General features: G+C 46.2%; 1 protein-coding gene across 5 annotated transcripts in view; it reads right to left on the bottom strand.

Moving 5' to 3' along the window:
* Positions 1–257: 257 nt before the first annotated feature.
* MYOF (myoferlin) overlaps positions 258–25,052 on the bottom strand; it is a 154,222-nt gene continuing 129,427 nt past the window's right edge. For all 5 annotated transcript variants that reach the window (XM_030334291.1, XM_030334292.1, XM_030334294.1 and 2 more), the window contains 14 exons: positions 24,365–24,490; positions 21,906–22,061; positions 21,350–21,441; positions 18,198–18,368; positions 17,486–17,634; positions 15,359–15,498; positions 12,927–13,015; positions 12,755–12,850; positions 8,903–9,044; positions 6,319–6,418; positions 4,976–5,166; positions 2,762–2,871; positions 2,231–2,378; positions 258–827 (listed from right to left, as the gene is read on the bottom strand). In XM_030334291.1, the coding sequence (XP_030190151.1) occupies positions 789–827; positions 2,231–2,378; positions 2,762–2,871; positions 4,976–5,166; positions 6,319–6,418; positions 8,903–9,044; positions 12,755–12,850; positions 12,927–13,015; positions 15,359–15,498; positions 17,486–17,634; positions 18,198–18,368; positions 21,350–21,441; positions 21,906–22,061; positions 24,365–24,490 (1,749 nt within the window). In that variant the 3' untranslated portion in view covers positions 258–788. The remainder of the gene's footprint in view (positions 828–2,230; positions 2,379–2,761; positions 2,872–4,975; positions 5,167–6,318; positions 6,419–8,902; positions 9,045–12,754; positions 12,851–12,926; positions 13,016–15,358; positions 15,499–17,485; positions 17,635–18,197; positions 18,369–21,349; positions 21,442–21,905; positions 22,062–24,364; positions 24,491–25,052) is intronic.

The following is a 25,052-nucleotide window of genomic DNA, read 5'->3' as shown; positions in this document are numbered from 1 at the left end:
GAGATCATGACATGCCGAAGTCGGACACGTAACCGACTAAGCCACCGAGGCACCCCCAGAGTGAGTACTTCTGATAACTGTTAGCTTTTGTGATTTATTATATTAGCCTCAGTTTGGCCCACTGGCTAGGATTTGGCAACACACATATATAAAAGGTTTACAGCCAAGTGGGATGCTATGGCCTTCCATCTGCTGAGACCCAGAGGACTGGAAACTGCGTCCTTCCCAACTCAGCCCACAGCTACAATAAACAGCTATGTGTCAAAAGTGAAATGTTTTTATTTGAGTCCATCACAGAGGTTGAATAGAGTCTCATGACATTCATCCGTATAAAATATCGTAACAATGGCTGCAGGCATAAATAAGAATTACTCTAGCTATGCTAAATATTTTATAACGCAGAGTCCTTTTTGTTGATTACAAATAAGCATATGAAGTTAAGGTGCAGAAATTTTTCCACTTTGATTTCAGCAGTTTCTAAAAATTGAATTATAAAATTAAGGACACGTAAAAATGATGCTTTTTTAAATGGAACCAGCCACCTTGAAAAATATCCTGAAAAACATGGTTAAAACTTTTTAATACTTCACAAGATAAGAAAATAAAAATGTTGCTTGTTGGCCTGACTTTCCAGGACCTAGACCCTCCGGGAACTGATGGCCTCGGTGAAGTAATGTGACAAGTCACGGCGATGTTGTCTCAGATACAAAATCACTCTTGGTTTTGGTCCGTAACAGAGACAGGATTCCCTCATTGCTGGATGACTTGAAAAGAAGCCTTTGCTTTCATTATGCATTTGGCCTCACAATCTTCATTGACAAATAGTTCTGAAAAGGAAACAAAAATGTTAAAAAATGTATATATTTTAAGTCAGGGCTTCTCAACATTGGCACTACCAACATTTAGAACTGTGTGATTCTTTATTGCTGGGGACTGTCCTGTGCATCGCAAGATGTGCAGCTTTCCTGGCCTCTGTCTGCCTGATGCCAGGGGCACGCGGGCACCCCTAGGTGTGACAACCAAAATGCCTCCAGACATTGCCAAACATCCTCCTGAGGGCAAAATTGCCCCCAGTTGGGAACCACTTGTTTAAGTCAATAAAATCTAAATCAGTAAAAATAACTGAGGAGTTTTTTTTAAATGGTCAAGACAGATTGGACTACTTATAACTAGAAAATAGTGTGTGTGTGCATTAACAAACAGAAAGTATACTGGGAAAAAATAGAGACTTAAAATATCTGCTGTTGGGGTTGTGACTATGCCACCCTACACAAAAACAGCTGTATTATTACTAATATGAATCGAAGTAAGGGTCTTTAAATGCCTGGACTATCCCTTCTCCACTTGGCAAAATGGGCTTAAATGCCCCCTCCTTGGTGAAACCATCCTCAGCAATGGGGTCCTATGATAATCTGCTCATATGTCCATAATAGCTTGCCTTTCATAGTAATTGACTTGTTCCTATGTCTGCTTGTCCTCAGGCCATGAACTGCTCGTGGGCAGAAATCATGCCTTGGTCATCTCGACATCCCAGTTCCTAGCCTATAGTAGATGTTTAATAAATTCCTTGAATGAAAGAATGGAGGTACTACTTCTAGGCACACTGGCAAACCTCCCATTTAGACTCCCATTTATGACTGAGGTGGTTAAGGAAAACTTAAGGGACAGGTTATGTGATGCAGGCCTTAAAGAACAGATAAGAAAGTTTCGATAGACACGACACAGGCAAGCGAATAGCATTGGCAAAGGCATCCTGTCAGGTAAGGGCAATACCTGCTGGGGTTGGGGGAACTAGCTAGTTTGAGTGAAGTTCAAGATTAGTGTAGACCTACAATGAGCCCATACTGGGGGGAATCTGTGAATGCTAGGATAAGGAGTTAGCCTACAGGATGGTTTGGACCAAGGAAGCGTGAAGGCAGGAAGATCAGTCAGAAATGCTGGCTATTGTCCTGGTACATACTGCTAAAGGTCTGAGGGGTTTCTCCTAGAATTCTTGAAACCAAAAGTTTTTTCTTCCAACCAGGAAGTTCTGCCTGTAATTATGAAACCCTAAGAATGTCATGCTCATCACGACACGCATTACTGCAAAATTTCCACATGTTGAAGGGCTGCGGCACCACAACCACGAAGTAGGTCAGTCCGCTGAAGAGCAACCAAGGCCAGACCCAAGTTAGATGACAGACTGTGCTTCACACACAAAACGCCAAGACGAGAGGTCAAGGACTCGCACCGGTAAGGAGTACAGGAGCACGGCCACGAAGAGCAGCAGGATCAGCAGGATCAGCAGGCCAATGATGACCCACTTAAATCGGCGCCACACGATGAACTTCATGGTCTTACACGGGTTGGTGAACCACAGGAAGGAGGTTTCTGGCCGGCTGCATTGCAAAGAAATGGTTTTACCTACCCAGTTCAGGTGGGACAGGAATTTTACCTCAGAACCTAACACAGTTTAGAGAATAATTAATAAATAACATTTATAAAGTCAAGAAAAGATATTATTCCCCTTAGTTGGCTGAGAAAGATTCTTTAACATTTTATAGCCTCCTAAGATGCTGAAGATACTCTGCACTTTGGTTTTGTGGGAAGGGACAAGGGTTAAAATGAAGCCAGATCACCGGGCTCTTCCATCCCCCACCCCCATTAAGTACAAAATTAAGACAACAGTGAATCCAGTCCATTAAGTGCATTGGAAGGGGGGCTTTTCAGACTGCAGGTGTTTGGGGATCAGACGTTGTGAAGAACAAAGAGGGCCTCTCACTTTGGTGGGTCCAGCTTGGGGTTCATGTTGGGTTCATCCCGTCCCTTCCCGGCTGGCCTCTCGTCTGCCTCCTTCTCATTGAGGATTTCCAACGTCATCTCCACTTTCCCCTTCAGTAAAGCAGAACAGGTTAAACACATGACATCACGTTTCACAAATATTTTCACTTCAACCCAAGGAGTATTCCCTGAGCAATGATTTTTATTCTTGTAAAACAATCCTTAGATTGCCTTAAATTTTCCTCAAGAGATTTCATCGCATTTCCTCTTCCATGTGTTTCTGAACTGACTCCTTGTGGGAAACTGAGAGGAAAAGTTGCTTTCCCGCCCCGCAGTCCCTGCTTTTCATTCTCTGTACCCCATCATCTAATTCTCTCATAGCCATCTCCTTGCCTTCTCACACACTACCCTTCGTAACTTTATTTGGACCCAGATTAACCTAAATACTGCTAATACCAATATCTAATACTTCTTGAGCATTAACTGTAGGCTCCCAGAGAGTCTGCATGCTTCCTGCTTAACCATGGTAGCCCCACTGCTTGGAGCAGGGCTGACACTTCATGGGTACTCGATGCACACTAGCTGAATATATGAATGAATGAGTGAACGAATGAATGCTGCCTTCGTGTTTATGCAGGTTCCTAAGTGATGCACTGGATGCTGTTTAAGCCTTCTACGTGGATAATCTCATGTAAGGCTCACAGCAACCCTATACAGCAGGTACTGCTATTTCCTTCATGTGCACTCAAGGACACTGAAGCTGAAAGACGTCTAGAAAGTTGCCCACTTCTGTGGCCAGGCTCGTAATGGGCTTTCTAGGACCCCAGAACGCCCACTTGGTCATGGCAGCCTAAGAACCCCCAACCCCAGCACTTGGTTAGGGGGTGGAGCCAAATGACTCCTATGCTAATGAGTCGGACAAAATGAGGTGTCTGCCTGCAGCAAGTTGCTACATGTCTCCAAGCCCGTTTTGGGGGCTTTTGTTTTTGTTTTACTTAGTTCAGCAATATTTTTTATTCTTTTGTTTGATAAAGAAAACTTTAAAAAAATTTTAACTGAAGTATAATTGACCTATAATATTATATCCAAGCCTGTTTTTTAAATCTACAATTTGGGGGGCGCCTGGGTGGCGCAGTCGGTGAAGCGTCCGACTTCAGCTCAGGTCACGATCTCGCGGTCCAGGAGTTCGAGCCCCGCGTCAGGCTCTGGGCTGATGGCTCGGAGCCTGGAGCCTGTTTCCGATTCTGTGTCTCCCTCTCTCTCTGCCCCTCCCCCGTTCATGCTCTGTCTCTCTCTGTCCCGAAAATAAATAAACGTTGAAAAAAAAAATTAAAAAAAAAAAATCTTATAAATCTACAATTTGGAGATAATGTCTAGAACGAAATGAGATTCTGTGTAAATTACTCTGTAGAAAACAGATAAGTGGTTTCCTGGGCCAGGGGTGGAGGGGATAGTAGGCTGCAAAGGGCACAAGGAAACTTCTGGAGCAGTGGGAATGTTCTGGATCCTTGATTCTGGTGGTGGCTTCTTAAGTGTCTATATCAGTCAAAACACATGGAATTGTGCACTCTAAATGGGTGTGGTTGATTTTATGTAAATTATACCTCAAAGTTATTTTTAAAAACAAGATTTGAGCCTAAAGCAGTCACTTAGCATGTTGTCTGGCTCATCATCAGTGATCTAAAATGTTAGCTGTTATAAGAATGACAATAATACATGATGAAATAGGTAGTTTTTGGTGACATGGCATGGTAACCCAGACTTCTGCTTCTCTACCCAATCTATCTTGAATTCTCCAAATTGTAAGTTATGGCCTTCTTGTTCAGTGGATGTCAGGGCTCCCTGCTTCTTCCACCTTTTTAAAATTTACTTTTTTTTTAAACAAGAGTTTGAGTTTGAAGTTCCCTTTCCTGTACCGAATTGTACTGGAACTCTGGATAAATTAGCCTTCTCAGGGAAGGAGGGTCCTAAAGAAATATGGTGCAACCACTTGGGCTCTCAGCTTTCTACCATTCCAATCCCTCCACTTTCCACGCAACCCCAAACATACACTCACGGCATCTACCACCTTCTCTTGTAATCCCAGTACAAACCATTTCTGTAGCTTAAAGCCCCATCAATGTAACACTTCTTTATCTGGAGTAAATCGATTGATAGAGGGCAAAGCCTGAATGATGAAAGAAATAAATGACCCCAAATTGGGAAATACTCATACAGCCATCACACGGGAGCCATCTTTATCCGCAAAGCATGGCCACCATCCTTTCATGGACTTCTGCTCAAACAGTGAGGCAGTTTTTGCTTTAAGGGGGTTCATGGCTTTGAGGTCTGGAACCATGTCCAAATTGCATTTCTCTGATGATTTTGCTGGAATGATGGTGTGGTGCAAATCAAGTTCCAGGAAACCTAGCCAAGGAAACAATTAAATCCACATAAGCTTCCACGGATCAGCCGTTGTTCACAAGTGAACACAATGTTCTTGTCGGAGGAGAGGCACACAATGATCTTGAGCAGGTGATGGGTGAGTTAGAGAAAGGGATCCTGGTAGACATTTAAAATTCCTTCCAGACAGGATGGAAAGTGGTAGAGAAATGTCTACCCACTACTCTGCATCTCACAGAGGTTGACACGGTTTATTTCTCAAAGATACAAACATAAACTGAGCTCTTCTACAAGCTCAAAATAATTAAACATCTATAGACTAGACTAGACTAGACTAGACATCCACTGAACGCAAATTTTAAATTTGCTCATAGTGGTCTCAAGCTGCCCTGAACAGAGGCACTGTGAGTGGTCAGGCTCCTTGTGCTGGTTTAGGAGTCATACCTTGCTGACAGGTGAACACTGAAGCTTTACCTTCAACTGAGTGGGGAGTGTAAATTGTTTGGGGGAAGGGCCAGAGAACCCCAGGGAAGGCAAAAGCCTGTATTTAAAGAGGGGGAGGAAAAAACAGAGCTGGCCAACCAGGCAGACCCCGGGCCTGGGAAAGTAGAAATCAGAAGAGCATTATGCACTGGGGGTGGGGGTGGGGAGCATGTGTGCCAAGAAAGGGAACATGGTGGTGGTGGTGGAGGGGGTTGTTTAGTAAGTGCCTTTAACCACAGAGGAGGATGGACCTGGGGGAAGGAACAATGGCTGATGACATTAGGGAACCTCAGTAATCTTGGAGAGCAGCATGGAGGAGGGAGCCAATTCTGAGGTGCTGAGGAGGTAGAGTGGGTAGTTTGGAAGTGGAGGCAGGGGTGTGGGATCCCCTTGTGAAGACAGGATTTGTGTCTTCATGGCAAGACAGGAGCTGGTGCAAGAGCCTCCTTAGGGGCCCTTGAGAGTAGATGGGGCCTGCAGAAAAGGGTGACGTTCACTGCACTAAATTCTCGGAGGACCTGGGACAGAAGACAGGCAGCCCACACCACCCAGGGGACATCCAGGCAGTGAGTGTGCCCCAACCCTTAATTACCCACAGTATTGGAGATTTGAATAATTGACTCCAAATTTTAATTGATTTCACTAAATCAAAGTAAAATTTCTTAGAGAAAAGTATCCAAACGTAAGTCCTACCCAAATAGTCATCCAGAGAAAACTTGTCATTATCCCATATCTGAATGATCAGCCTGGGTGGGACCCGAAATTCAGTTTGGTCAATACTCCAGAAATGCTCCTAAAATGACAAGATAAACAGAAAAACCAAATGACACCACTGAACTCTGAAACCTTCCCTTTGGGCCCCTGGAGACGCCAGCATCAGGGCATGGGGCTTTTTCCCTCCTTTACATCCCACCTCTAACACCCCTTTCCCTTGCCCTCACCCCTCTACCCCATGGTATGGAGGGCAGCCGGTCTCTCCCGGAAGGAAGTCTCAAGGCCACCAGCTGGGTGACAAAAAGGTTGCCCCAGGCAATCCCCAAACAGAAGGTTTCCTGCCTGCCATGTTCCTATCAGCGTGACTTCCTGCTGCCATTCCTGGGGTTTGGGGAGTGATTATTTCTGCTTCCCCACCCCGAGACCACTAGGCCAGCTCAGACTAACAGCCAGGCTGTCCGAAGCCAGCCCACAATATCACCCACTGGGGTGTCACATTTGCTCGGTGACCTTCTTCCCACCCCATGTGGGTATCTGAGCACATCATTTCACATGATGGTGAGGAGACTGGGACCCAGCTTTCTCCCTTTTCTCAGTGCAGGTTTAAAATGTCCTGACATTTTTGGCTTTTGACAATACTGCTGTTTGTTACACGCTGCGGTCAACCAAGACCCCCGGATTCCTCGTTCTAAAGCTGGGTGGAGGGAGGACTGGGTAAGGGTCCTCTAAGTTCTCACCTCTGGTCTCTGCCTCTGCCCAAACAATATTAGCCAACCTCAATAACACCTCCACAGCCTAATCACACCTACATAATGGGAATCCCCCAGTGATTCACGAATTCGAAGAAAAGATGGTTGGATTGTTTCTTGTTTTTCAGATGACATTCCATGAATGTTGCCCTTTGCAGGGCTCAGGGGGCCTGGCTCTGAGGGGTTAGAAAGCTCGTCCTGGCCCCACTGACTGTCCTGTGTGGGGTCAGGCTCCAGGTGACAGGGCGCTGAGGGGTCCAGCAGTAGATGTGGGTGAGAAAGGCCTACTTGACCCTAAGTCCCTCCCCTTCTCACCAGCCTGCCTCACCATCTGGAAGTGTGCAGGGTTTGACATCTGGTTGAACCAGTAGGTCTCTAGACAGTGCCCTTTGAAGGCATTTCTCTCACCAGGCACAGAAAAACGCTCCCCACAGTGTCAGCACTGAGCAGGGCCAGCAGAGGGATGGGTCTGGTTATATGGGACATGACGCAGATGCATTTTGATCAGGTGTGGGGAGAGAAGGTGAGCAGGCAGAGCTAGGAAAAGTTTATAGAATGTGGGGGACAGGAATGGGACAGGGGACCCATAAAAGACATCTGTTATTATTGCCTGCCCAGACCTCAGGCCTCCTTTTTGGAGAAAAGAGAAAGCATCCAGATTTTCCTTGGGGACTGTCCTGCAGTTTGGGAAGAACTAACTCCATTCCTAACCCCAGAACCAGTCAGAGCACTGCATCCCCAGGCCACATTGGTTGGTTCAGGGATGGGAACGTGACCCCAAACAGGCAGAGGCACTGAGGCCCAATTCCAGAACTCTGGTTGGCGCCATTGGGGATTAGTTCTTCTCTTTCTGCTGAGGTTTCTGGGAGGGCAGGAGGTGGCTGGGGCTGCTGGCAGCCATCTTGCCTCCACCAGAGAAGGAGGGCCACAGGAGAGGGCAGAGAGAGAGGGGTGGAGAAAGTGAGAACAATTTCTAAAGACATCAGTTCAACTTGGGATCCAGGCATTCCTAAGCCAGCCATCCCTGGACATTTTAGTAATGTGAACCAATAAATCAGTTTTTTGGTATAAGCCAGTTTGAGTTGAGTTCTGTAACTAGAGTCTTATCATTAAGACCACGAGGGCCCTGAACCCTCAGGGAAGTGCTTCTGAGGGAGGTAAAACAGATGCTGAGTTTTAATAAAGAAGGTAAAAGGAAAATTTCACCTACTTAAAATTTTTTTAATGTTTATTTACTTTGAGAGAGAGAGACAGCAGAGAGTAAGCGGGGGAGGGGTAGAGAGGGAGGCAGAATCTGAAGCAGGCTCCAGGCTCTGAGCTGTCAGCACAGAGCCTTCCACGGGTCCCAAACCCACGAACTGTGAGATCATGACCTGAGCCAAAGTCGGACGCTTAACTGACTGAGCCTCCCAGGCACCCCTAAATTACACCTACTTTAATATTTCACCTGTTTGGTTAACAAGTCAAACAGTTCTGCTTATCGTGGGAAGAAATCAGTCTCCCTGTGATATAAAAACACACTTAGGTGGTTGCCTATATTAATACAAGACCCCCGGATCTACCCTTTACTAGATCTTTCATCCTGCTGCCAACATGTTAGGGAAGGACAGTTGTGTTCCAGATACTTCCTAATTGCACAAATAGCTGTCCTAGCTTTGTGAGCCTGGGCAAGTATCTGCACCTCTGTGGGTCCCAGGTTCCCCGTCTGTATCACGAGAGAGCTGGACCCATGACCCCTAAGGGGCTGAGCAGCTCTTACATGCCCTGTATCTGTCCATGACACCCACTTCCCATGTGCCTATTTCAGAACTCACTTTTTTAGCAATGATACAGAGTTGTTCAGCTGGGAGGTAGTCAAACGGGAAAACAAATCTCCAGTTAAAATTCCCTTCACCATCCAAGGACCTGTAATGGACATCTGTTTTCTGTTTGTTTTCTTCACTGCCAGGAATCCAGCTGAAAAGCAGAAGCAAACAGACTTAGCTTCACGGGATTGACAGGTAATCTAGCCACAAAACTGTGCAGTGATTAAGGAAGTGAAGGGCAGAAGAAATTAATGCACTTTTCTTGGGCGGGTTCCAGTTATCTGCGGAGCTGGGGGTGATTTATTAAGGGGAGGCGCTCTGTTGCATCCAACACAGGTTGTAGCCAAATAAAATATAATTCCCCTAAAACCAAAAGCAGGAAACCCTTTAGACTTCAGTTAACAGGGATAAGGTGACATTTTCTGGAAAATATCAACAACTTCTATTTTGGGAACGCTGAGGCTTGCTGGCTATGCTGCTGGTCTTTATAACTATAACTCATCAGTGTCTGTCATCACTGCTGATAGGCTTAATGAATATGAGTTAGTTCAAAATTTTAGCATTTCCTCTTCCATATTTCATTTAAGCAAACAAAACAGGCATGACTCAAGTAATCTTACAGCTTCCTTTTTTTATTATTCTTAAATGCACTATGATCACATTAACGAGACTAGAAAGGGAGACGTAAGCCAAGTTATTTCCATCTGCATATCTACGAAAATTCACTTCCATAAACAATTTAACATCTTAACTTTTGACATCGGAAAAGTTTCCTTTGCCTTGTGGCTGGCATGTAGTAGGTCCAGTGAAGGAATAAATGAATGAATGAATAAATGAATGAATGAACACACGAGGGAGGAAACTGTTGTCATATCTGCCGGCTGTTGGGAGGGTGTGTGTTTTAGGAACCATGGGAATGCTGGAGGTTAGCCTGGTAAAGGGGTAGAATGCATGGTTCTGCAGGCTGACGGCACCTAGAATCACAGTGGAATCGACTGTGCAGTTTTTAAAAAATACTGATGCCTGGACCCCACAGATAGAGATTCTCAGTAGGAGGCAGGCCTGGCTATGAAATCTTCCACTTCACGTTCTGGGCTTCATCTTCCATCTGTAAAATGTGGTTAACAATCTGTGCTCCCTTCACTTGGTCGACATGGGGACAGAAGGAAAGATCATGGCTTAGAAGGGCCAGAACGGGAAGAGGGATATCCTTAACTGTGTTACGGATCATCTGCTGTGAACCAGTACTAATTAGCATGCCTTGTTTTATTCTTCCCAACAATTGCATAACTATCTCCATTTTTACAGATGAGAAAACTGAGGTTCAGAGAGAATAGATAACTTCCACAAGGTCATATGGCCAGCAACAGACAGAATTAAGTCTTAATTAAGAATTATGAAGCCTTTGTTGGTCTGACTCCAAAGTCCAGGCCTGTCACTCTGCCTCAAAGGACCATGGAGACTAGAAGGTCACGTAAGGTCACGTGCTAACATTAGATCCTATTATTAGTAGTGGTGTTACTAATATCATTCAACTACAATAGTTGTAGTTTTTGCTAGTTAATTAACTGACTAGCTAGATGAGTTGAAAGATTCCTCTTTTTCACTTTTAAGGTTTTAAATTAACTTGCTGAACAGAATCCACACTCTTTGGCTAGGATGTCAATGGCTTCGCTTCCTGATAACATCCTGAAAGTGCTCCCGTCTTCCTTCCCCAGACCGCTTACCCTCTGAAGCTCTTCCCGCTCTTTTTTTTCCTGAATCTTTTCACATTTAGTTTTTAAAAAAAATTTTTTTTAACGTTTATTTATTTTTGAGACAGAGAGAGACAGAGCATGAATGGGGGAGGGTCAGAGAGAGAGGGAGACACAGAATCTGAAACAGGCTCCAGGCTCGGAGCTGTCAGCACAGAGGCCCACGCGGGGCTCGAACTCACGGACTATGAGATCATGACCTGAGCCGAAGTCGGACACTTAACCGACGGAGCCACCCAGGCACCCCTCACATTTAGTTTTAAATAGGAATCTTTTCACATTTTTTACTTTAAAACAAGTTGAACTACTCCATGTATTTGTGTGCATATGCGTATAACTTTGTGTGTAACACCCATATGTGCATGGTGCTAGGCATGCTATTTACACATAATTCATCTTTTCACATATAGTATTTGGATTTTAATTGCAAATAGGACATGGTACTTTTGGTTGTGCTTTTATTCTTTGATTAGAAGAGTTTTCTCTCAGTCCAGTATTACCTGAGTTTGTTTCCGTGATTTGAGAAAACATAATGCTTATGATAGTCAAATAAATTTGCATATATATAATTAGCTAGGATTAGTTTTCCTTGGGGAATGGTAATAAGTTTCTGAAATGAGAAAGAATAATGAAGAACTTGATGAAACATTCCTTGTTTACAGTAAGCCCAAATGATAGTAATTATGTCGTCAACAAAGTTTTGACTGAGGGCCACTTGGGATCGTAAGGGAAACTTTGTTATCACTTTATGAATGCATTAAATTTCAACAAATCTTATCTTTCACATATCAAAGAACCAAACCTGGTCTATGTGGAATAGTAGTAATACTAGCTAACACTTACACAGGGTGATAGTTCATTTTTTGTGTCAATGTGACTGGTCACAGGGTGCCCAGATTAAACGTTATTCTGAGTGTGTCTGTGAGGGTGTTTCTGCATGAGGTAGAATCTTAACTGGTGGACTCGGTGAAGTAGATTTCCCTCCCCCGTGTGGGTGGGCCTTGTGCAATCTGTTGAGGGCCTGAAGAGAGCAAAAGGCAGAGGAAGGACTCATCCTAAACTATACCACGGGCTTTGCTGGGTCTCCAGCTTATGGATGGCAGAATCACTTCTTAGCCTCCGTTATCATGTACGCCAATTCCTAATTATAAATCCCTCTCTCTCTGCCTCCCCCTCCTCCCTCTATACACACACACACTCACTCTCTCTTGCTCTCTACTTGTTCTGTTTCTCTGGAGAACCCTAAGACACCCAGTGTTTACTATCTGCCAGACACTGTCCTAAATGCTTTGAATAACTCAATGTTCTGAATATCCCAGAGCAGTGGGTTCTATCATTATCTGCCTTTTACGATGGGAAACAGTGAGTTTACTAACTTGCCCAGCTGGTAGGAAAAGTACCAGGATTTCAATCCAGGTAGTTTGGCTTGAGTCTGGCATTTTAATCATCTATGCCATTTTGTACTCAACATCTTTGATCCAGGGCATAACATGAAACTAACATCAACATGGACTATTTGGAATTGAATAATACGAGTAACAGAATCATGAACAGCTATGACACTTCACATGTTGGATGCAGGCATCCCATAAATGCTGGTAGAATCAATGATTTTTTTTGGAAATATGCTAATGTTTCTTCTTTCCCATGGACTTTAGCTGCTGGTAGTAAAATATATACAAAGTGAAATTTAACAAGCCTTACTTCTGTTTCTAGGGCTAGTTACTCAAGGTATCAAAAAGGAATAAAAATGAACTGACTAAAAAGAATGACTAAAGAGCTGACTAAAAGAATGACTAAAAGGAAATAATAAGTCGGCTTAATAAACTTAACCCATTTTCTTAAAAGAGAAATGTAGAACTGCTTATCAGTTCCTATAGTTTACTAGATTGCTCATAAACAAGATCCACAGAGATTCCTCTTCTCTTTCTGTTCTCTCTCCCTTTGTCCTGCTGGAGTCTCCTGAGCAGATTGCATTAATGGAATAGAAGAACTTCAAATAACCAAGGATCCTAGAATGGACACCTTTCATAATGATGACTCATGAAGGAGAGCATCTGTTTCGTTCCTTGAGTCTGTCAGAGGCAAACTAGCATGCTAAACTTACCCTTTGACATAGATGTCACTCATTTCCTCTCCTGTGATGCTTTTTTCATCCAAGAGAACATCCTTGGTATTCCAGATGATCACACGCAGGTAGTACCTGAAAGGAGCACATTTTGAAGGTGATTTTGCACCCAGACCCCAGTCCGATAGAGCAGGGTCTCATGGTTACTTACTTTTTGGCTTTCCGGGGGGTGATGTTGAAAGGAGGGCCTGGTGGTCCCAAACTCTTGGGGAAAACATCCACCCACATCTGAAGTTTCCCCTAGATCATTTAAAAATGAAAAGAGAAATTAAGTTATATGATGAGCGGTGAAGCCTATAGCTTTCTTTCATGTCTTCTAGGTGAAACTGTTTCTTTGGGCCTGCTAACTATTAGTCCATATGGAAGGCAAAAAGAGTAGAGTAGGAGAGCGAACAAGATAAGTCATCTATCTTCAATGGCATTTAGGGCACCCACTTCCCACTCTCACCAGAAACCTCTGATGACTGCATGCGCCCACTCTATCATCGTCTGAGTGTTCCCTGGTTAATGAAGGGGCTTCATATCACTAACACCCCCCCCCACCCCAAACATGCTCACATACCCTCTTACAATGACTTCAAGTTGGGTCCCTCACTCGGAACTCTATTCATCACATTGCCTACTTGCTATCAATCCCAGTTTTGTAACATCCAAGGGTTTCTCCACTTACCTCCGGATAGAAAATCAAAAGAATGTAAAATGGTATTTAATTTGTTAAAGAAGGACTTACAACGTGGCACGTTCAGAGTAAAGACCCAAACAACGACAAGAACATTACTGTTCCCCAAAGTTGAGGACTCCCTGCTATTGGCTGGCTAGTGCCCACCACCTGGGAGGAGGCTCGCAAGAAGGGGGAGGCTGAAAGCCCAACTGACCCTTGTGGTGCCATCTTGGTGAGGTCCCGAGCAGGTCTTCCCCTGCCACAGACCAGGTCCATCTATCTGACTAGAATGTTCTTCCAGATGGGCTAGGGGTGCCATTAACAAACTATATCCACCCCATGAAGCAACTTAAATTTCACAAACTGATTTCAGATGTTTTGTTGACTCTGCCTTCAGACTGGTCTATAAGAAGTTTACCAAGGAAACTAGATTGGCTTCCTAATACGCTATGATCAAAATGACTTAACTGGAACTCTTAAAAAGGATACATTTTCCTACAATCCTGGCTCTCTTCTAACTAATCTCTAGGGTTCAAGGTTCTATAATACATCAAGCATGATGCAGAACATGAGGCATTTGAGTGTCTCCCAAGACCCAGCTATAGTCTGTCCAGTTTGGTAGGTAAAAGGGATTGAGGGAGGGGTGTAGGGGAGATGTGGATTGTAATTTGTAATTACAAATTTGTAATTTCTTTTTTTTTTTTTCAACGTTTATTTATTTTTGGGACAGAGAGAGACAGAGCATGAATGGGGGGGGGGCAGAGAGAGAGGGAGACACAGAATCGGAAACAGGCTCCAGGCTCTGAGCCATCAGCCCAGAGCCCGACGCGGGGCTCGAACTCACGGACCGCGAGATCGTGACCTGGCTGAAGTCGGACGCTTAACCGACTGCGCCACCCAGGCGCCCCAAATTTGTAATTTCTTAAGACTTTATTTAAGGTGTGGGAGGAGACAGAAGAGGAGGAATGGGCTCTTTGGGGGAAGGAATAATAAGAAAAGGAAGAAATGAAAATGTAGAACAGAATAAAAGCAAGGAGTGAGTGACAAACTAGTAAGCCCAGGGCACCTGTGGCCACTTTTTATAGATAAGCTCGTCCACAGTTGTGTAGGGTCAACATGATTTGCATCCATTAGATTAATATTTCTTAAAGTGTGATTTCCTGGCCACCTGCATTAGAACCCCTCCAGGTACTTGTTAAAACTCAGATTCCAGACACCCCAGACCTACTGAATCCAAATCTCCCAGGCACATCCCAGGAGGCTTCCTTGTAACAAGCTTCCACCCGGATCATTCTGTCATTTGCCATGTCTCTCCTGGTTTCTCTGGAAACTGTTCCCCAGCTGCTGGAAACTAATTCTCCCCCATCATTATGCATGTGGTCCTGTGATGAGCCATCTTGTGCACTGAGCCCAGCTTCCTCCCTGGCAATTTGGTCTCAGAGAGTACCGCCTCACCCAGGTAGGGCCAAGTACAGTGCTTCCCCAGACCCCACCTGCTTGGCTGCAGCTGAGTAGTCCAGTGGTGGAGAGTTGGGCCAAGTTGGGGCAACCAATCCCTTCCACATTTGGAAGTAGATTGGGGCTACATTATAACATGAAAACCTTAGAAACTCTTTACAATATTCCGATTCATAGGAAGGGGATCACAGGAAGTGCGTAGAACAACAGAAACTCAGAGAGAGAAACAGGTAAGAGACAGGGAGAGATCCTGAGCCGTAGTCACCCTCCTGTCTGGATTTAGTGAGCTACCTGGAAATTCTGACAATTTATTTCCCCTTTGGGATAAAGCTAATCTGAGTTGCCCTTCTATTTCTTCTGTATCTAAAAGTGTCTGAAAGAGATAAAAGAGGCAGATCTGTGTCAGCTGTTGCCACTGCGTTTGGGATGTGGAGGATGGGTCTTCAGACGGAGCGTTCTTTTACCTGGGAAATGTTCGGCTGGAAGGTGCTATGCAAAGTCCTCGTTTCCACGTGCTCAGGGACCAGTCCCTGAGTCCTGAGGATGTGAAGGGCAAGACGCTCATCGGGGGCCCCCAGGTGCTGGTGCAGAATTTTGTTGGCCTCTGGAATAGAAAGTGGCATTGAAACAGTTGCCCTGAGGGGCATGTATCCCTTCCAACCAGACTCTGCAAACTGGACAGGCAGGGCCAGTGTTCGAACTTTTGATTTGTGAAGGAGTCACTGATAGTAATAGCTCTTGACCATGGGCCCTACCCCAACCAGTCTCACACCTGACCTGTGGGCTGCCAACACCAAAGGGGCCAGAACATACCAGAATGTGTAAGTAAGAGCAGCCTGTATCTACTTTTCTGGCAGAGGCTCACAGCCAGATTCTGTTTCCCAGCCTCCCTTGCAGTTAGGTGTGGACACACAACCTAGTTTGGCTAGAATGTAACACAGGTAGAAGTGACACGTGTGTCACTTCTAGATGGGGCACAATAAAGCCCTCTCGTGAAAGATACTCTATGTGCTGTTGCCTTTTGGATGCAGAAGAAACAGCAACCTTAGGTGCCCACGTTGAAGAATGGCAGAGCTGCAAAACGCCAAGGGCTTGTTGCCTATCGGAATACCTGTTGTGAATTTCTGAGAAGTAAACTTCTATTGTGTTAAGCCGCCAACACTTGGAAGTTTAATTGTTATAGCAGCTAGCATTACTGTGGCATTTTAAAAACAGCCCTCAAATTCTCTGACACTTCTCCCATGAGAGGTTGGGTCTATGTCCTCTTCCTTTGAGTCTGGAGACATATCTGACCACTGAAGTGTGGAGAAAGAATGCTGTGCGACTTCTCAGGCTGGGCATACAAGGCCACGTGACTTGTGGTTGGTCCACTTGGGATGCTTGCTTTGAGGGAAGCCATCTGCCCTGGAACGAGCATGAGTATCTAGAGATTGCCCTTCTGGAAAGGCCTGAGTAGGTGCTCTGATCATTAGCCCCAGTCAAGAGCCAGCATCAACTGCCAGCCATGTGTGCGAGCCATCTTGGACATCCAGCTCCGTGGAGCCTGGATGCCTGTCCCTTGGCTCCTCCCCCGACATCTGACAGCAGCCAAGCACATGAGGTACTCAGGTGAGAACTGCCCAGTGGGTGAGCCCATCCTGACCTGCAAAACTGGGAGCAAAACAAAATGGCATTTTTCAGCTGCTAAGTTTTGGGGTGATTTGTTAGGTAACAATAGTAATTGGAATGATCGTGACTGAGACAGTTTTGGGGGGAGTTGTTTGATTATCTGGGGGTACTCTTAACTATGGGGCCACATTGCTTGCCAGTTAATTCCTTATCCCTTTTGCAGAAGTCCTCTTCAAATAGGAAGACAAAGCATAGTTTCTTGCAATGTCAGGAATAAACAGTGCAGGATCAGGTAGGCACCTTCACCCCTATGTGTCTTTATTCAGCCTTCTCTGGGTATCCTGTGCACCCTTCAAGGCAAGCTCCACTGCCACCCCCTCTGGGAAGCCCTCCCTCCCTGCAACACCGTGAATAATGCCACAGCTCTTATGCTCTATTAAGCTTATTTCAGGCTTTGTCATAGCGCAGCTAGCTGGCTACGTGTCAGGACCGATTGTATTATAAATTACTGCTGGAGAAAGAGCAAGACCCCAAGCTCAGACGTGAGCCAGATGTGAACTCAGAAGAGTCCTCAAACAAACCCCCTGCATCCCCGAGCCTTCTCAGAGAAGGGCTGGAAGAATGATGGAATAAGCCTGGAAGAGAAATTCTTGCACTACCATCTGAGCACTTTTGAGCTAAATTATGAGCTAATTATGCACTACATAGAAATTAGTTAATTACTAGAACTTTGTGTTCAAAGCTCCAGTGGCTGTGACCTAAAAAGGTCAAGTGAAACCTAAGACAGACAAGAAAATGTGTACACTTTGACACTTGACAAGACAGCAAAACCCTGCTATAATGGGGCTTTTGTTAGATAGTCATGTGTGCGGAGTCTCCTGTGGTATAATTAGGGCACTGCTCTGCCCATCCCCCTCCCAAAGCAGACCCAGCAAAGTTGCTATACTTTGTAACCAGCTTGCAGCCTATGGTTTTGCACTTACCAAATTCATCCAAACTATAGTCTCGACCTCCATATCTGATTCTACTTCCATCTTCGGAAAGGATGGGTGGTGGGAAACCTTTGAATCTGGCTACATTTTGAAGCAACTGTGTTGGTCTCAACTGATCTCGCCAGGTATTTACTCCAGAACTGTGAATAACAGTCCACACTCAGAGTTATCACGGGGCAGAGAGGTTCTTCTTGGATTCATACACATACACTCCTATTTATTCTTACAGGCGTCCCCATGTAGTGACGGAGCAGGGAATGGGCTCTACCCTTTGGCTTTTGCCTAGAAATCTATTTCAGAGATCCTAAAATCCACAATTACTTTGGCCCCGGCCAGTTAATCCTTTTTCTCCCCCCTCAGTTTCCTCCTCCATCAAAATGAGGGGTTTGACTGCAATCACTGTAATCGTAATAGGCAAGCTCATAAACCAGAAAACGCAAGCTGTATCTCATTAGATACCATAGAAAACACTTAGGGAAAGAGGGACATCACAAAATTGATTGGGGGGTGGGGTGGGCATTGCCCTGGACTTGGGCAATGCTGTGGCCCTATTCTCCCGAAGATAGTCCAGTTATTAAAAACAGTATATATCTGAGTCAGAGTGGTTCAGTGAAGTCAGGCACAGAAGTAGGGACCCAAGGCTTCCCCAGGTATTGACGTTAGATGGGACAAATTGTCTACTTTTATGGCCAGGACAACTTACACACAGTATTGTTCAGGTATGCCGCAGTGGGACCCAAACCGGGAAAGGAATCGATTTTCCAGATCGATAATTGTTTCTCCCACCTTTTCGTCACGGGTAAAAGTGTCGTAATCGTAGACAGAAATTTTCAGATCTTTTTCTTGAGGTAAGTAGCAGCTGAGCTCATACATTCTAAATAAGCAAATGCAATGTTAGAATCTCCATGATTCTATCCAGACCTCTCAAAAACAAAACAAATAAACAAAAACAAACAAACAAAAAAAAAAACCCCAGGGCTCTGGGGCACCTGGGTGGCTCAGTCTGTTAAGCAACCTACTGTTGAGTCTGGCTCAGATCATGATCTCACAGTTCATGGGATCAAGCCCCGTGTCAGGCTCTGTACTGACAGTATGGAGCCTGCTTGGGATTCTCTTCCTGTCTCTCTCTGCCCTCTCCCACGCGTGCTCACATACACACGCTCTCTCACTCTCAAAATAAATTAATTAATTAACCCCCCACCCCCAAATCAAGGCTTTCTGCAGAGAGTCCCCAGGCGGTGACTGTGGCTGCTGGAGGAGGACATGGTGACTGGGACAGCCAGGTGGGTGGCAGTGGGTAGGAGCACTTGAGAAGCAGTACGTGTTAGAAGTAAGAATAATGCAAGGTTACATGCTTGCTCAGGGGGAGAGCTCGGGTTTAAATACATATGTCTGAATCCTAACCCTGCTGCTTACTAGCTGTGGGACCCTAGGCCAGTTACTTGACCTCTCTGTGCTCAGTTTTCTCATCTGTAAAACAGCGACAGCAATACCTACCATCCCATGTTGTTATAAGGGTCAGGCAAAGAAATGTTTAGAAAGCACTTGGCATGACTGCATTGCTGAAAACCCAGTAGCTGTGATGTTAAAAAAAAGAAAGAAAGGAAGAAAAGAAAACCACTTGTTTTGGAGTTCCTCTGGTCAAACTAAAGGCTTTGAGAAGTCCTGCAGTTATTATCTGTTTTCACCCAGGTGTCTTAGTTTGACGAAGGAATAATTTTTTTCTTGGAACACCAATTAACATTCTATAGAAGACACACATTCTGTTGAACATGACCTGGATGTTGCTATGATGTGACGGGAATATACTGAACGATGGCTGAGCACACACGAAAGGTTGCCCCTTTCTGAATTCCTGTCCCAGAACCCCTGAGGGTCTTCGCTGAGAAGAAAGTCACCCCCTAAGAATCAGCCTAGGGACCAAGAGCCATCCACGGGCCTGCAGAGGCGGCATCTCCTTTGAGAGGGGGCTACACACACACACACACACACACACACGGGCACAGATTGGCTGAGCACAGCCTGACAGCGTCGCTTCCTCCCGGGGGGGGGGGCGGGGGGGCTCCAAGCAAGACTTTTCCTGCCACTTAATTAAGACTGTGCTTGGCTCCTCAGAGACGTGCGATTCAGACAGGGCCGCCTTTCTCCCGTGAAAGCTGGCTTTCCCCTGCTTCCCTGTCTCCCTCACATGGAGCCCTCCTTCCTGCCCTGCGTGCCTTTTCCTGTCTAGACCTCAGGGCTGGATCAGCGGAAGAAAAGGAAAATGATCATATTGCCGTGCCAGAGGATTATTTCCATTCCCTGGCCCCGGCAGGCAGCTTTGGGGTGTGCGGCAGCGTGTGTGTGTGTGTGTGCACGTGCGTGCACAGGTGTGTGCACGCGTGTGCTCAGGAGCTGAGTGAGAGTGCGGTCCTGTGTGCGTGTGTCACAAGGTGTGAGTGTGTGTGAGGGAGAACAGTGCGTGCGAACCTGAGAGACTGTGATGAAGACGGGTGTGTGTGCACACATATGGGCGCACACACGAGAGCGCGCGTAAGGACGCGAACCAACAAACGAGTAGAAAAGAGGAGGATGGGCAACATAATAAAGCCAGAAATTAAAATATAGGCCACACATCAAACAAGAACAAAGTATTCTCCCGTTTGGCAAGGTTCTGGGAAAATAACACTGTTTTCACAAACGTTTTGTACAAAGACCATTTATTCTACAGGTGGTGGCTTTGCCATGAATATGAAGCATTACCAAGGGTGTTGGAAAAAAGCCTGGGGCTTGGTCAGGAATTCCTACCTAAATCTTGGCTCTGTCATGTACTAGCTCTGTCGACAGAGCTCTGGCACCATGCCCCTCCCCTGTAATGTGGGGCTGCTGACCTCTGCCCTGCCCTGCCCTGCCCTGCTGATAGGCTGACCATGGAATGAGATGGTGGCAGCCACAGAGAGCCTCACGTGGATACCACACAGGTGCTACGGTCAGATGGCCTGGGTTCGAATCCTGACTCCACCTCTTGCCAGCTGGGCACATTAGACTCTTCCTCCCTGTGCCTCAGTTTCTTCTGTTGTCAAATGGGGATGAACACTAGCACCCCAGAGTTGTGAAGTTGGGATGTTTCATATAAATGTCTCCGGAGGGTGCATGCACCCAGGAAAAGTTCAGCAGTTATTAGCTTTTATTAAATGTGGATGCAGCCGGTAGCTGAAAAATCCAGGTCCTATTTAGAGGTGACTTGGATGTGCCCTCCCCTTGAGAAGGACCTCATCTCCTTGAAGAGATAGATCGGTGTAGCAGCCCAGAAACAAGTCTGATGTGGTAACGGTGGAGAAACTAATGCTTTTTTAAAAGTCTTCAGGAACAGAAGACAGAGGGGCATTTGGACCCCATCATTTTCTGCCCCCTCCTCAGTTTTGGTAACAGGCACATTAATACATTCACTGGACCAAAATGGTGGAATTAGAATGTCCCAGAGAACAAGCACAAACTGGATTCGGGGAGTGAGAACCAACACGTGGCTACAGGTGAGTCACTGCCTGTCCTTCTGGTCTGCAACCCACAAGCGTATTGGACTTCTGGGTCTTGTCCCCTCCCCCTTCCCGGGGCCCTGGCCCCCTTGACCTCCCAGGCTCAGAGCAGATCTCTCAAAGAGAAGCCCATCTTATGACTTGGCTTTATTTTCTTCATGGCGCTTTTCACTTGCATTTGTGACCTTACGTGTTTACTGCCTGCTCTGCTGACGAGAATATGTGTCTAGTTCCTAGTCATGGTCCTGGGGCCTAGAACAGAGCTGGGCACATGTCACATCCTTAACTCAAAAGCCATGGAGAAACAAAGGGCAGAGAAACGTTTAGAAATGTTCGTTACCTGCCGAAAACCGGGTTGAGGGTGTTGGGGATGTAGTGGTCTCGATCTTCAATTACTTTTTTGCCCAGTGTTATTTTTATATAAGGGTCACACTGTGGGGACAAAACAGATGGCATGCCGTGTCACCGTCGGGTGCAAGTTCAAGGCAGTTTCCAGGGCAGACTCAGGTAGCCTCCACACCCGCTCCCACACTGACGAAAAGGTGGCGTCTGCACCTCAGTTGAGGTCTAAGCAACACGGCCCTTGGTGCAGCAGACCGCCAGCCGCCTTCGGAGAAGTGGTGAGGGGTGAAGGGGCGGCGGCAGGGAGGAGGCACCGCGCAAATCTCCTCGAGGTCACATTTGTAAAATGAGAAGCATGAACCAGAGGAACCAAAGCCCCTTCAAGCTTTCGGATAAATCCCCATTGGGACAGTCCTCCTGAATACATTGCTTGGATAGAGTATCTTTCCCCTAGTGAGATAACAGACGCCCCAAAAGAAAGAACATGACAATTATTGTGGCTGATGACTGTAATTATCTTGCTACAGGAGAAGGCCCCACACCCAAACTCTTACCAGGCCATTGTTGTCTTGGGGCTGGAGCTCTAAGCCTCGAACAATGTAAATCCTAACCGTGCATTCCTGTGGGACGCTGTCAGGTAATTCCCGAAACTGCCTGGGAGGGGCCGGCACGCTGGGGTCATCCGACAGGGAGTAGATTCTAAAGGAGCCCTAAGAGAGAGACACACAGATATCCTCACAAGGCCCCTGGTGACCCGGGCGGAGGACTCCTGCCTTCCCCTGCCACGTACATTCTGGAGCAGCCACAGGGGCTGCCTTTCGTGAAGGGAACAGTGTCTATTACACTATACACGTTTCCAGTAGGGAAGGTAAAATGATGATAAAATAAGTATTTAACTGATTACAGAGAAGAAAGGGCAGGGCAGAAACAGGAAGACCAGGCACAAATCGAGGCCAGAGCTGGACCGGTATGGTGGCAAAGGAGGTGGTGAGGAGTAAAACCCTGCACATATTTTGAAGATAGGAATCAAAGTGATTATTTTTTATTTATTTTTTATTTTTATTTAAAACAATTTAAAAAAAAAATTTTTTTTTAACGTTTATTTATTTTTGAGACAGGGAGAGACAGCATGAACAGGGGAGGGTCAGAGAGAGAGGGAGACACAGAATCTGAAACAGGCTCCAGGCTCTGAGCTGTCAGCACAGAGCCTGATGCGGGGCTCGAACTCACGGACCGCGAGATCATGACCTGAGCCAAAGTCGGATGCTTAACCGACTGAGCCACCCAGGCGCCCCTAAAACAATTTTTTTAACGTTTATTTTTGAGAGAGAGTGAGAGACAGAGCACGAGTGGGGGAGGGGCAGAGAGAGGAGACACAGAATCCAAAGCAGGCTCCAGGCTCTGAGCTGTCAGCACAGAGCCTGACACAGGGCTCGAACTTACGAACTGTGAGATCATGACCTGAGCCGAAGTTGGACGCTTAACCGACTGAGCCACCCAGGCGCCCCAAAAGTGATTATTTTTTAAACCGAGTAAAGTGCTAAGGGTGATTTCCCTTTTCTGGTGTCACCCCTGTAAGCCCCCTCCCACCTCCCAGGCAAACTCCTGTTCATCCCTCAGGTCTCAACTAAAAAGTGTCTCTTCTTCCAGGAAACCTCCCTGATTGCCTCTGGGTTGGATGTGTCTTCTGCGCTCACCCCTGCTGCAGCACTGACCTCTGCACTGTGCTTGTTTACTTATTGTCTACATTCTTCATGAGACTGGGAGCTTCCTGAGGGTGGGGACTGGGTCTTGTTTATCACTCTGTCTCCAAGACCTAACACAGGGCCGGGCATGTCTATGGGGCACCATAAATGTTTTTTCAACGAGTGAGCCATCAGGCCAGCTTGACAGGCCATACATCGTATCCTGAAATGAGCTTAACTAAGTACAAGAGAAAGCACTCAAGTTGGATTCCAAACATGTGGGTCTTAGTTCCAGCTACACTCATCCAGCAAAGCAGTGTGAAGTAATAAGCACTTACTACTATGTGTTGGACATCAGGGACCCCAAAATGAACTCAAGGAACCCGGTCTGGCACAGGGATATTAGATAGGTTTGATTCTTAGGCCTTCTTTGATTGCTTGCTGGGAAGCCGCAGTGAGAAGGATGCCGAGAACATGGGTAGGGTAGGTAGGGTATAGTGTTCTGATCGATTAGTAATGTCTGCTGTTGGAAAGGGTTGGGAAGTAGTAGCACAGGTGCCTGGGATTTGCGGGCTGTGGGAGGGGCGGTCACGAAAGCCGATACTCCCAGTGTGAAAGGCGCTTTAATGGTGGCAGGAAGCAGACCTGTGGGAGCCCAGAGCAGGAGTGAGTCACTCTGCCAGAAGCAACCAGGGAACACTTCACAAAGAATGGGACACTTGAGCTGACCTTGAAAAGGATGAGTAGGAGTTTGTCAGACCACAGAGAGGGAAGGCAGAAGAGCCTGTCCCAAGGCTCCCAGTTGTGAGCAGACGAGGTGTGTCTGGGGCCTGGGAGAGGTCCTTGAGCAGCAGCGCACCAGGGCGAGGGAGCAGAGGAGCTCGGGGAAGGCCAGCTCCACCTTAGGAAGGAGTTGGGACCTGAGCCATCGTGGAAACCCGACATCTTTTAGGAGTCAAGAAACATGATCATGTTGGGCTGCGTGGGGAATGGACTGGAGTAGGGCAGAAAGGTCAGGAAGTTGCCTGGTGGTCCTGCTGGAAGGCGGGGAGGAGGCAGTGGGGGCAGGGAGCAGAAATGAGGTCTTGACGACGCTGAATCTGCAGGACTCAAGCTTGGATGGCACAGGCAGGATGACGGAAATGTACTGAGAACGGCTTTGAGGTTTCTGGCCCCCACCCCATGGCCCGTTTACTTGTCACCACCTTGTAGCATCCTTCAGATGTCAGAGGACGTGTCCCTGCCCCAGAGGCTGGCTGTCCATTATCCTAGGTCTCTAAAGAAATTAAAGGTGGATTTGAAACAGAACAGAAACACACGTTGCTCACCTTAAACTCTCCTACCACAGAAGGATCTTCATTTTCATCGGATTTGCCTCGATACAGCTTGAAAGTATCTGAAAAGTCGGTCAGGCCGCCGAATTCTGTTACATCCTCCAGTTCACAATCATATACCTGAAAACCATCAACAGCTTCTTAATTTCTCATTAAAATGCAGGTGGGGTCTCAACCAAAAAGACTGGCAATACCAAGTGGGCGAGAGGGTGTGGATGCAGCGACGGGAACCCTCACATCGCTGGCAGGAATGTAGAAGGGCACAACCACTTGGGGCAAACATCTGGCAGTTTCTTATTGAGTTAAATACCCAGTGACTCTATGATGCAGAGACTGCATTCCTAAGTGTTTATTAAGAAAAATGAAAACACGTCCACATGATACGAGAAGGTCTGAAGCAGCTTCATCCTCAGGAGAATGGATACACAAATCGCAGTATATCCGTACAATGAACTGCCACTCAGCAATAAGAAGGGACAGAGTACCGATACACAGGATAGCGTGATGGATCTCAAAACAACTGTGTTGGGCTAAAAAAGCCAGACACACACAAAATACATCTGGTATAAGCCTATTTATATGGAGTGTAAAAACAGGCAAAAGCAGTCTATGGTGATAAACCAGATCAGCTGTCTCCAAGAGGGATGGGCGATGGTGGATAATTGGCTGGAAGGGGTGCACA

Source organism: Lynx canadensis, chromosome D2 (assembly GCF_007474595.2).
Source record: "Lynx canadensis isolate LIC74 chromosome D2, mLynCan4.pri.v2, whole genome shotgun sequence".
NCBI lineage: Eukaryota > Metazoa > Chordata > Mammalia > Carnivora > Felidae > Lynx > Lynx canadensis.
This window is presented reverse-complemented; position numbering and strand designations above follow the sequence as displayed.